This window comes from Schistocerca piceifrons, chromosome 10 (assembly GCF_021461385.2).
Source record: "Schistocerca piceifrons isolate TAMUIC-IGC-003096 chromosome 10, iqSchPice1.1, whole genome shotgun sequence".
Lineage (NCBI taxonomy): Eukaryota > Metazoa > Arthropoda > Insecta > Orthoptera > Acrididae > Schistocerca > Schistocerca piceifrons.
In genome coordinates this window covers 6473578-6487460 of record NC_060147.1, presented here as the reverse complement: position 1 = coordinate 6487460, position 13883 = coordinate 6473578, and the positions used below count along the sequence as shown (strand labels likewise).

The following is a 13883-nucleotide window of genomic DNA, read 5'->3' as shown; positions in this document are numbered from 1 at the left end:
CAAAATGTCCTCCGTTAGCGAGGATACATGCATCCACCCTCCGTCGTACGGTTGTCCCGCTAGTTGGATTGTATTTTTGGAGGGAGCTGTTATTGTCTTATTTATACGTATTTTCGTGCTTGTTGCCGTGTGTATGTAGTTACGTAATAGGTGAGACATTGAAGACGCTCAGAATAGCCGTTTCCGCCTTATTGGTGATGTGACGGGTGAAAGCAGACGGATGAAATGGGAGAGTTGCGTGCTGCCGGTGGCAGCCAGCAGACGGGCGGGCAGGTAGGGAGGGTACCTGGCGGCCGGCTCGGAGGGCAGCTGCGCGGTGAGGTGGTGCTGCAGCTCCTGGTTGTCGCGCACGCCGGCCTCCAGCTCCTGCAGGCGCGCGCGCAGGCCCTCGATGGTGAGGTTGTCCACGGCCAGCTGGTTGGGCAGCAGCTTCCCCGACGTGTCCTCCACCAGGCTGTCGTCGAACGACAGCGTCGGCGTGGCCGGCCCCTGCGGCGACGACCTGCAACCGGACCTCCCACCTCTAACATCCTCACGAACCGAGTCAGCTTCCGACCCGAGGTCGGCTAAAAACTTGCATTCTCAACAATACAAACTGAATAGTAACCGACCACAGTGCTGGATATGCAGAAATGTTCGCTACCAGTCACCAGCTTCGACCAGTAACAGCAAACTCGCCACAAACGCCACGAGCAATGTCGCGACTATAACGTGATGTCTGTAGTCCCTTCTCTAGATTGTAGCACAGATGACAAAATGGTAGATATCGAAATAAATGACAGAGGGATAGAGAAACAATGCAAATCGCTCAAAAGAGGAAAGGCCGCTGGACCTGATGGGATACCAGCTCCATTTTACACAGAGTACGACAAGGAACTTGCCCCCCTTCTTGCAGCGGTGTACCGTAGGTCTCTAGAAGAGCGTAGCCGTCCAAAGGATTGGAAAAGGGCACAGGTCATCCCCGTTTTCAAGAAGGGACGTCGAACAGATTTGCAGAACTATAGACCTATATCTCTAACGTCGATCAGTTGTAGAATTTTGGAACACGTATTATGTTAGAGTATAATGACTTTTCTGGAAACTAGAAATCTACTCTGTACGAATCAGCATGAGTTTCGAAAAAGACGGTCGTGTGAAACCCACATCGCGTTATTCGTCCACGAGACTCAGAGGGCCATAGACACGGGTTCACAGGTAGATGCCGTGTTTCTTTACTTCCGCAAGGCGTTCGATACAGTTCCCCACAGTCGTTTAATCAACAAAGTAAGAGCATATGGACTATCAGACCAATTGTGTGTTTGGTTTGAAGAGTTCCTAGATAACAGAACGCAGCATGTCATTCTCAATGGAGACAAGTCTTCCGAAGTAAGAGTGATTTCAGGTGTGCTGCAGGGGAGTGTCGTAGGACCGTTGCTATTCACAATACACATGAATGACCTTGTGGATGACATCGGAAGTTCACTGAGGCTTTTGCACATGATGCTGTGGTGTATCGAGAGGTTGTAACAATGGACAATTGTACCGAAATGCAGGAGGATCCGCAGCGAATTGACGCATGGTGCAGGGAATGGCAATTGAATCTCAATGTAGACAAGTGTAATGTGCTGCGAATACATAGAAAGATAGATCCCTTATCATTTAGCTACAAAATAGCAGGTCAACAACTGGAAGCACTTAATTCCATAAATTATCTGCGAGTACGCATTAGGAGTGATTTAAAATGGAATGATCATATAAAGTTGATCGTGGGTAAAGCAGATGCCAGACTGAGATTCATTGGAAGAATCCTAAGGAAATGCAATCCCAAAACAAAGGAAGTAGGTTACAGTACGCTTCTTTGCCCGCTGTTTGAATATTGCTCAACAGTGTGGGATCCGTACCAGATAGGGTTGATGGAAGAGATAGAGAAGATCCAACGGAAAGCAGCGCGCTTCGTTAAAGGATCATTTAGTAATCGCGAAAGCGTTACGGAGATGATAGATAAACTCCAATGGAAGACTCTGCAGGAGAGACGCTCAGTAGCTCGGTACTGGCTTTTGTCGAAGTTTCGAGAACATACCTACACCGTGGAGTCCAGCAGTGTATTGCTCCCTCCTACGTATATCTCGCGAAGAGACCGTGAGGATAAAATCAGAGAGATTAGAGCCCACACAGACACATAGCGACAATCCTCCTTTCCACGAACAATACGAGACTGGAATAGAAGGGAGAACCGATAGAGGTACTCAAGGTACCCTCCGCCACACACCGTCAGGTGGCGTGCGGAGTATAGATGTAGACGTAGATGTAGATGTCACTGGCAATATTTTCAAATGGGCTAAGGTACAGATTTGGCTGTAACCACAATCAGTATCACATCGTTCACTCCGCCAACTCGCAACCGAACTGTCACCTTCCGACCTAACCTAGACCTCGGCCGAGCATCACAACCGGTTTTTTCCACTATCGCATTCGTCGGCTTCGTCGACACACGACGAAATTGTTACTTTCAGACCTAACCTCTACCTCGGGCTAAGCTACAGATCAGTCACCATAACCAGTTTCATTTTTTTGCTTCCAAATTCGTCTCCTAACAGCAAACCTGTGAATATACGCGATATACAGGGTGCTACAAAATGGTACGTCCAAACTTTCGGGAAACATTCCTCACACACAAAGAAAGAAAATATGTTATGTGGGCATGTGTCCGGAAACGCTTACTTTCCATGTTAGAGCTCATTTTATTACTTCTCTTCAAATCACATTAATCACGGAATGGAAACACACAGCAAAGAATGTACCAGCGTGACTTCAAACACTTTGTTACAGGAAATGTTCAAAATGTCCTCCGTTAGCGAGGATACAAGCATCCACCCTCCGTCACAAGGAACCCCTGATGTGCTGATGCAGCCCTAGAGAATGGCGTATTGTGTCACAGCCGTCCACAATACGAGCACGAAGAGTCTCTACATTTGGTACCGGGGTTGCGTAGACAAGAGCTTTCAAATGCCCCCATAAATGAAAGTCAAGAGGGTTGAGGTCAGGAGAGCGTGGAGGCCACGTAATTGGTCCGCCTCTACCAATCTATCGGTCACCGAATCTGTTGTTGAGAAGCGTACGAACACTTGGACTGAAATGTGCAGGAGCTCCATCGTGCACGAACCACATGTTGTGTCGTACTTGTAAAGGCACATGTTGTAGCAGCACAGGTAGAGTATCTCGTATGAAATCGTGATAACGTGCTCCATTGAGCGTAGGTGGAAGAACATGGGGCCTAATCGAGACATCACCAACAATGCCTGCCCAAACGTTCACAGAAAATCTGTGTCGATGACGTGATTGCACAATTGCGTGCGGATTCTCGTCAGCCCACACATGTTGATTGTGAAAATTTACAATTTGATCACGTTGGAATGAAGCCTCATCCGTAAAGAGAACCTTTACACTGAAATCAGGATTGACACATTGTTGGATGAACCATTCCCAGAAGTGTACCCGTGGAGGCCAATCAGCTGCTGATAGTGCCTTCACACGCTGTACACGGTACGGAAACAACTGGTTCTCCCGTAGCACTCTCCATACAGTGACGTGGTCAACGTTACCTTGTACAGCAGCAACTTCTCTGACGCTGACATTAGGGGTTATCGTCAACTGCACGAAGAATTGCCTCGTCCATTGCAGGTGTCCTCGTCGTTCTAGGTCTTCCCCAGTCGCGAGTCATAGGCTGGAATGTTCCGTGCTCCCTAAGACGCCGATCAATTGCTTCGAACGTCTTCCTGTCGGGACACCTTCGTTCTGGAAATCTGTCTCGATACAAACGTACCGCGCCACGGCTATTGCTCCGTGCTAATCCATACCTCAAATGGGCATCTGCCAACTCCGCATTTGTAAACATTGCACTGACTGCAAAACCACGTTCGTGATGAACACTAACCTGTTGATACTACGTACTGATGTGCTTGATGGTAGTACTGTAGAGCAATGAGTCGCATGTCAACACAAGCACCGAAGTCAACATTACCTTCCTTCAATTGGGCCAACTGGCGGTGAATCGAGGAAGTACAGTACATACTGACGAAACTAAAATTAGCGTTTCCGGACACATGTGCACATAACATCTTTTCTTTATTTGTGTGTGAGGAATGTTTCCTGAAAGTTTGGCCGTACCTTTCTGTAACACCCTGTGTACGTAAAAAAGAGGTGTGACAGCAGCCATTAACATTACGTCACTGGGCCAAGCGGACGACTTGTTCGAACATTTCTCTTGACGCTAATTTCCTATGCCTCGTAATTAACGTGAGCTTGTATTTCGCGTAATTTTCGAGAACCTTAAATATAGAAGTGCTGCCCACCCCATATTGTGAACGATATGTATCAAACGTTCGATTGTCGAAGCAGTGAAAACAAAGGCGATAAATAACGAATGTAGTTTAAAATGAATCTAATAAAAAATTAAACCTTAATACTACTACCGTCACTTTAAGCGATGTAATGAAGGAACTGGGAGACTCATTTACCTCAGACGCCAGCGACATTCTGAGCGCGGATAAAGCCGGCGACTGGAAGCATTTCCGTCTTCCAGTATCGAGGATAAACTCTAGAAATGTTTTTGAGAAATATCGGGAGAGTGTCACACGGATAAGATTTTCCTGATAATCGTAAACTGTGCGACTACAGGTACCGCAAAATGTATAGTTCACATCTCTTCCCCAGTCGGGCCTCTCTCGCAATGGATGATTTTAATAACTTCCACAATCGTTCAGTGTTTTGGCTGTGCACGGGTGAATCGCCTGAAGACGCAAACAATACCGAGTGATTCAGAAACTCGTGATCGAAACCCTCATTATTCGATTTTTGATACGATTTGAAGCCGTCAGTTATCACTTTTGTACATGCAAGAGTCTATACAAGGGCGATGTACTTGAGGACAATATTATGGAAATGGAAGAGCATGTAGATGAAGATCAAATGGGAGATACGATACTGCGTGAAGAGTTTGACAGAGCACTGAAAGACCTGAGTCGAAACAAGGCCCCGGGAGTAGACAACATTCCGTTAGAACTACTGACAGCCTTGGGAGAGCCAGTCCTGACAAAACTCTACCATCTGGTGAGCAAGATATATGAGACAGGCGAAATACCCTCAGACTTCAAGAAGAATATAATAATTCCAATCCCAAAGAAAGCAGGTGTTGACAGATGTGAAAATTACCGAACTATCAGTTTAATAAGTCACAGGTGCAAAATACTAACGCGAATTATTTACAGACGAATGGAAAAACTGGTAGAAGCCGACCTCGGGGAAGATCAGTTTGGATTCCGCAGATATGTTGGGACACGTGAGGCAATACTGACCCTACGACTTATCTTAGAAAATAGATTAAGGAAAGGCAAACCTACATTTCTAGCATTTGTAGACTTAGAGAAAGCTTTTGACAATATTGACTGGAATACTCTCTTTCAAATTCTAAAGGTGGCAGGGGTAAAATACAGGGAGCGAAAGGCTATTTACAATTTGTACAGAAACCAGATGGCAGTTATAAGAGTCGAGGGGCATGAAAGGGAAGCAGTGGTTGGGAAGGGAGTGAGACAGGGCTGTAGCCTGTCCCCGATGTTATTCAATCTGTATATTGAGCAAGCAGTAAAGGAAACAATAGAAAAATTTGGAGTATTTATTAAAGTCCATGGAGAAGAAATAAAAACGTTGAGGTTCGCCGATGACATAGTAATTCTGTCAGAGACAGCAAATGACTTGGAAGAGCAGTTCAACGGAATGGACAGTGCCTTGAAAGAGGGTATAAGATGAACATCAACAAAAGCAAAACGAGAATAATGGAATGTAGTCGAATTAAGTCGGATGATGCTGAGGGAATTAGATTAGGAAATGAGACACTTAAAGTAGTAAAGGAGTTTTGCTACTTGGGGAGCAAAATAACTGATGATGGTCGAAGTAGAGAGGATATAAAATGTAGACAGGCAATGGCAAGGAAAGCGTTTCTGAAAAAGAGAAATTTGTTAACATCGAGTATAGATTTAAGTGTCAGGAAGTCGTTTCTGAAAGTGTTTGTGTGGAGTGTAGCCATGTATGGAAGTGAAACATGGACGATAAATAGTTTGGAGAAGAAGAGAATAGAAGCTTTCGAAATGTGGTGCTACAGAAGAATGCTGAAGATTAGATGGGTAGATCACATAACTAATGAAGAGGTATTGAATAGAATTGGGGAGGAGTTTGTGGCACAACTTGACAAGAAAAAGGGACTGGTTGGTAGGACACGTTCTGAGGCATCAAGGGATCACAAATTTAGCATTGGAGGGCAGCGTGGAGGGTAAAAATCGTAGAGGGAGACCAAGAGATGAAAATACTGAGCAGATTCAGAAGGATGTAGGTTGCAGTAAGTACTGGGAGATGAAGAAGCTTGCACAGGATAGAGTAGCATGGAGAGCTGCATCAGACCAGTCTCAGGACTGAAGACCACAACAGCAACATCGTTGCTAAAACAATTAGAAGGGCCATATGAGAACCCATTACCCATTACTTATGTAGGTTTGCCTTTCCTTGATCTACCCTCTAAGATAAGTCGTAGGGTCAGTATGGCCTCACGTATTCCAATATTTCTACGGAATCCAAACTGATCTTCCCCTAGATCGGCTTCTACTACTTTTTCCATTCGTCTGTAAAGAATTCGCGTTAGTATTTTGCAGCCGTCTCTTATTAAACTGATAGTTCGGTAATTTTCACATCTGTCAACACCTGATTTCTTTGGGATTGGAATTATTATATTCTTCTTGAAGTCTGAGGGTATTTCGCCAATCTCATACATCTCCCGCGAGCAACGATAGTGCACCAAAATTGGTATTATAATAATTATTTTCTTAACTACAAACGTACTATGGCAAAACTTTAGGCTCTAGCCCGACAGTGTGTGATGGTAAGGCCTAACGTTTGCGGCCGTGTGAAGTGGAGGTCACGGAACAACTGATTTATGTGGTCAAAGTGTAAGCCTGTTTCCGATTCGATCGTGGAAGTAAAACTCGACACACACGAGCGAGTACCTGCCATACGTTCTCGCAGCAAACTCACGTCGCTAGAATCGTTTCAGCTCACGCAGCGATACTGGCACAAGAACACCGCAGGATGGACTCGACGCGGCGAGAACCCTTCATGTGTGCAAAACCTGCCGTGAAAAGTCTGGCAAATGCTTTGCTTTCTGGAGAAATCCTCCATCCGGATAAAATCTCGAAGACCACTTTAAAATATTATTTCACTTAGTCCAGTATGATTGATGCTTCATTTTAAAGGATTCGCGAAACAGTAAAGTAATCAGATAAAACATTTCTTCTAATTTTTGGCAAAATTCCTCCGTGAGATGATGGGATTTCATTGTGCTCACCACGTATCTCATGTACAAAGTTTCACAAGCGCCCCTTTCAGCAGCCGTGAACTAACCAGTTACGTGTCTTAGTACATTCGTGAGCGAAATGAGCAGCCACTGCCATCTTTATTCTGCTTACGTATTCCAACAAAAGCGCCATACTTGCCTGTATCGTTTCTCTGCCGCTCCGGTTTCGCAGCAAAGCCCGCACGAGACGTTTCACACCCTCGAAACCGACCGGCCCTCGTCTTAAATCCACCACGGTACTGCTTGCGAGATATGTGCCACGTTTCAGGGCATTTCTTCTCCTCTCCAGTAAAGAAATTCACATCCAAACCGACTGCCACCATGACAGCTGTTGCTTTTCACACATTCATTTGTATTACGTGCATGTGATACGATTTTGTGCAATTATCGATCAAAGTTAAAATTTTCAAGTGCTGCCACAATCAGCTCATAAACATGTACAATGTTATGTTAAAAGTTGAACACAATAAGAGAAGTACTACAGTTGGAAACAATGTGTTTGTCTTGAGCCAGCACAACTGACAGTGCTCAAATACCCGAACTATATTGGTTCAAATGGTCCAAACTGGTCTGGGCACTATGGGACTTAACTTCTGAGGTCATCAGTCCCCTAGAACTCAGAACTACTTAAACCTAACTAAGCTAAGGACATCACACAACACCCAGTCATCACGAGGCAGAGAAAATCCCTGACCCCGGCGGGAATCCGAACTTTATTCATTCAGTATTTGAGAAAACTTAGTGACTTCCAACCAACTTTATACACAATTTCAAATCTTCACGAAACTTTTTCTCGCTGACATCTTCCACAAAATGATGAAACAAAAAACTTTTATCGCTTACTTCATTTTCGTTGCAAAACTCCGGCATCTGGCACGATGTGGTAATTTATTACTCTGTTACTACTAACTCTACTCACAACACATTTTGCAGGCAGTAGCGACATATACCAGTAAATGAACTACACATAATTAGGGAGATATCGAGCCATAAACATTGACACGAGTGAAAAACTAGCTTTTGCTTAAAACACAAATTACTCAGGTTATATTCATCCAGAGTTTGACAATGAGAGCACTTGGGTAGTTCCGACAAACTTCAAATATAACTTGAAATCTTTTCTGAGATTTTTCCCACTTAGATGCTTAACGTCAAATATCTAAAACATAAACTGATTTGGAAAGCAATCAGACATATGAAGGTGTTTTATGCACAGGATTCTTTAAACAATCAGGAGTTTGCTGCCACCTACTACAAACGCAAAATCACCATCCATTTTACGTCTTAAAATCAGCAACAGGTTGGCTTGCTTCCGTAATGAATGTGTTTCGTCTCGGAGGTCAAACGCTCACATGGACATGTTGCCACGGCGAAACCACCACAATAATGTCCTCTGTGTCACCGCTCTGAATACGCAGTCTGTAAAGAGTTAACAAACCCTCTGTGCCGCGAACTGTGAGTTTGCACCTGCGAGACTAGCGACTTGGCGTAGCAGCGTCAAAGCTCGTTACTTTGCTTGTACTCTCCATCGTTTATACTGAACATATTTCTTATTTTGTCTGTCGCCCTTTGCTTGCAACACATCTGTGTAACACAAAGTTACGTATTGTAATATCTTCCTTTCATAATAAAACTCATTAATACGATTTGTTTGAATTTTGTCTAGCGATCCAAGAAAGCCCTCATTTGACGACTAGGCAGGGTTTAACAATGAGCACGAATGAAAGTCACTACTTTAATTACAACTTTCAGGATAATGTCTAAATTTAAAGATGTAACAGAACTTTCATTGTAACATTTGGCAGTGATACTTCATCCACGTAGCTGTTTCCCGCGTTAGTTACTTCTGTCTGGAGTAATTTAACTAATTCTTCTCGCTTTACTGCAAATGGAGGGGCTCAATTTGTTGTTACTCTTGCAGATTTGTAACTTCCAAGCCGAGCCTGCTTGTAGTTGCAATAACACCCTTTGTTAATTTCACTGTGGTACCTTAAAGAGGGGCTAGGACACAAAATTCTCCTGTAACAACCGAGTCTTCATCGATTTCTGTCACGAATGTTGCAAACTACGCAAGTACCGCTCTCGCCGGTTGCCAGAGAACAAAACTCAATCTCTGTGTCTCACCATTTTAAAGTGTTCTCAGGACTGGTGGCTAATTTGTCACTACGGCGGGCTAACTAAAGCGATAAGCTTAATTTCGAAACTGCGCTCTCTTTTCAGGGCCTAAATATTCATCAGAACGCTTTGAGGCATTTTCTTGCAGTAATTTCTGCAACGACGCAACTCGCTTTAAGGAATGAGTCGAACTGTGAGCACATTTCGTTAAAAAGAAACTACTGCCCTCAAGGGTGGAATACTTTGTTTTCGGGAGACTGGCCCTCAAATTTATCATACGATGACGAATGTTTCACGTCGTAATGTCGTCTGGTATTATACTTGTAAATCGCCGATACTTTAAAGAATCCAACTCCCATTGATAAAACAACTTCAAACGTTTGATCACTTTGTAGATAAATTTACAGGTTAAATATCGTGACAATAAGTATGTAGGAAGAGTTTAAAATTTTGCCTAAAGTTTGTTGGAATATGTTGAGTCATCTCATTACGAACCAGCAGATGAATATAATAGTCTGGGTAATTTGTGCCCCATATTAAGCAAAAGCTAATTTTTCACGCGTCTCAAAGTTTACAAAGTCCGATCTCGTAAAGTATGTGTCGCACGATGATACAATTCTGCAGGGACAGCTACCATCTGCAGACTGTGTTGCGGATATCATTAACCAGTAAAGTAGCAATAGATTAAAACGTCATGTACGATGCTGAGATTTTACTGCATCAACACCAAAAATGTGGTAAACTATAAACTCTTTTTTTCATTTCATCATTTTGTGGGGCGTGTCTGCGAGAAAAACTTTAATTAATGTCTGAAGCAAAGATCAACAAAGTTCAGAATAAAATACTACGAACACGTAAAGCACTGAAAACTGGAAACACCCAACACGATATTTGCAAATCACTTCATGTAACAGAATCGCCACACACTTGGCATAAAAGCGGCAATAATAATTTGCAGACATCTAATGTCCACCTACAACAACCCCCCCCCTCCCCCCCCCCCCCCCCAAAAAAAAAAACGCTACAGTAACTTCAAGCATAAGATACGCCATTCTTCTCACTTGAACGGATTAATTTTTTGAAGTTATAATTTACACCTGAAATATCCGATAGAAAAAAAAGAGTTTGCCCACTTGTTGTTTCTAATAAACGGGCGATTTCTGTCCCGGCGTAACACCAAGCGCCGGCACGTCAGCCTGCAACGATACGTCTACGTCTACATCTACATCTACATCCATACTCCGCAAGCCACCTGACGGTGTGTGGCGGAGGGTACTTTGAGCACCTTCTATTCCAGTCTCGTATTGTTCGTGGAAAGAAAAATTGTCGGTATGCATCTGTGTGGCCTCTAATCTCTCTGATTTTATCCTCATGGTATCTTCGCGAGATATACGTAGGAGGGAGCAATATACTGCTTGACTCCTCGGTGAAGGTATGTTCTCGAAACTTCGACAAAAGCCAGTACCGAGCTACTGAGCGTCTCTCCTGCAGAGTTTTCCACTGGAGTTTATCTGTCATCTCCGTAACGCTTTCGCGATTACCAAATGATCCTGTAACGAAACGCGCTGCTCTCCGTTGGATCTTCTCTATCTCTTCTGTCAACCCTATCTGGTACGGATCCCACACTGTTGAGCAGTATTCAAACAGCGGGCGAACAAGTGTACTGTAACCTACTTCCTTTGTTTTCGGATTGCATTTCCTTAGGATTCTTCCAATGAATCTCAGTCTGGCATCTGCTTTACCCACGATCAACTTTATATGATCATTCCATTTTAAATCACTCCTAATGCCTACTCCCAGATAATGTATGGAATTAACTGCTTCCAGTTGCTGACCTGCTATATTGTAACTAAATGATAAAGGATCTTTCTTTCTATGTATTCGCAGCACATTACACTTGTCTACATTGAGATTCAATTGCCATTCCCTGCACCATGCGTCAATTCGCTGCGGATCCTCCTGCATTTCGGTACAATTGTCCATTGTTACAACCTCTCGATACACCACAGCATCATGTGCAAAAGCCTCAGTGAACTTCCGATGTCATCCACAAGGTCATTCATGTGTATTGTGAATAGCAACGGTCCTACGACACTCCCCTGCAGCACACCTGAAATCACTCTTACTTCGGAAGACTTGTCTCCATTGAGAATGACATGCTGCGTTCTGTTATCTAGGAACTCTTCAAACCAAACACACAATTGGTCTGATAGTCCATATGCTCTTACTTTGTTGATTAAACGACTGTGGGGAACTGTATCGAACGCCTTGCGGAAGTAAAGAAACACGGCATCTACCTGTGAACCCGTGTCTATGGCCCTCTGAGTCTCGTGGACGAATAACGCGATGTGGGTTTCACACGACCGTCTTTTTCGAAACTCATGCTGATTCGTACAGAGTAGATTTCTAGTTTCCAGAAAAGTCATTATACTCTAACATAATACGTATTCCAAAATTCTGCAACTGATCGACGTTAGAGATATAGGTCTATAGTTCTGCACATCTGTTCGACGTCCCTTCTTGAAAACGGGGATGACCTGTGCCCTTTTCCAATCCTTTGGAACGCTACGCTCTTCTAGAGACCTACGGTATACCGCTGCAAAAAGGGGGGCAAGTTCCTTCGCGTAGTCTGTGTAAAATCGAACTGGTATCCCATCAGGTCCTGCGGCCTTTCCTCTTTTGAGCGATTTTACTTGTTTTTCTATCCCTCTGTCGTCTATTTCGATATCTACCATTTTGTCATCTGTGCGACAATCTAGAGAAGGAACTAGGGTGCAGTCTTCCTCTGTGAAACAGCTTTGGAAAAAGACATTTAGTATTTCGGCCTTTAGTCTGTCATCCTCTGTTTCAGTACCGTTTTGATCACAGATTGTCTGGACATTTTATTTGATCCCCCTACCGCTTTGATATAAGACCAAAATTTCTTAGGATTTTGTGCCAAGTCAGTACATAGAACTTTACTTTCGAATTCATTGAACGCCTCTTGCATAGCCCTCCTCTCACTACATTTCGCTTCGCGTAATTTTTGTTTGTCTGCAAGGCTTTGGCTATGTTTATGCTTGCTGTGAAGCTCCCTTTGCTTCCGCAGCAGTTTCCTAACTCGGTTGTTGTACCATGGTGGCTCTTTTCCATCTCTTACGATCTTGCTTGGCACATACCCATCTAACGCATATTGTACGATGGTTTTGAACTTTGTCCACTGATCCTCAACACTATCTGTACTTGAGACAAAACTTTTTTGTTGAGCGGTCAAGTACTCTGAAATCTGCTCATTGTCACTTTTGCTAAACAGGACAATCTTCCTACCTTTTTTAATATTTCTATTTACGGCTGAAATCATCGATGCAGTAACCGCTTTATGATCGCCGATTCCCTGTTCTGCGTTAACTTTTTCTAATAGTTCGGGGCTGTTTGTCACCAGAAGGTCTTATATGTTATCGCCACGAGTCGGTTCTCTCTTTAACTGCTCAAGGTAGTTTTCAGATGAGCACTTAAAAAAAATTTGACTCGATTCTTTGTTCCTGCCACCCGTTATAAACGTTTGAGTCTCCCAGTCTATATCCCGCAAATTAAAATCTCCACCCAAAACTATAACATGGTGGGGAAATCGAAGAAAGAGGAAAGTAATGACAAGTAGCAGAAGTGATAATAGTGAGAAACGTATCACCAAACTGGTGTTAAGGAATGCTGCTAGCTAGGCCAGCATAGTAAGCCATGACAGACAGCGCAAAGAGGATCTAAGAAGCAGACTAGCACTGGCAGAAAGGGCATTCCTGGACAAGAGAGGTCTGCTAGTATCAAACATAGGCCTTACTTTGAGGAAGAAATTTCTGAGACTGTAGTTTGGAGACAGTGGGAAAACCGGAAGAAAGGAGAATCGAGGCATCTGAGATACGGTGCTACAGAAGTACGTCCAAAATTTGGTGGACTGGTAAGGTAAGGAATGAGGAGGTTCGGCACTGAATCGGAGAGGAAAAAAATATGTGGAAAACATGACAAGGAGAAGGGATAGGATGATGGGACATGTGCTGAGACGTCAGGGAATGACTTGCAAGGTACTACAGGGAGGTGTGGAGAGTGAGCACTGTAGAGGAAGACATCCAGCACGAAATTTGGGATTGAGCTTGCAACTGCTAGTCTGGGATGAAGAGGACGGCACAGGAGCTGGTTTCGAGGGTGGTCCGCATCAAATCAGAGCGGTGGGGCGTGGATACAGAGGCGCGGCAGCAGCCAGGGACTGGAGAGGAGGGGGGACACAAGAGGATTGCTGCAGTCGAGGTTACGGGTTCGGAGATATTCAGTGTGAGCGAGGAGAGCCGGTGAAGGACCCTCGAGGAGGAAGGTAAGCGAATGCAGAATATAAGGTGGAGCACGGTGTTCCAGAATCTGG

At 44.0% G+C, this 13883-nt stretch overlaps 1 protein-coding gene across 1 annotated transcript in view; it reads right to left on the bottom strand.

Annotated features, from left to right (window-relative positions):
• LOC124719019 (tyrosine-protein kinase Fer-like) overlaps positions 1-13883 on the bottom strand; it is a 687090-nt gene that overhangs the window by 146084 nt on the left and 527123 nt on the right. Inside the window, exon 5 of the mRNA XM_047244689.1 lies at positions 287-502. Within this exon, the coding sequence (XP_047100645.1) occupies positions 287-502 (216 nt within the window). The remainder of the gene's footprint in view (positions 1-286; positions 503-13883) is intronic.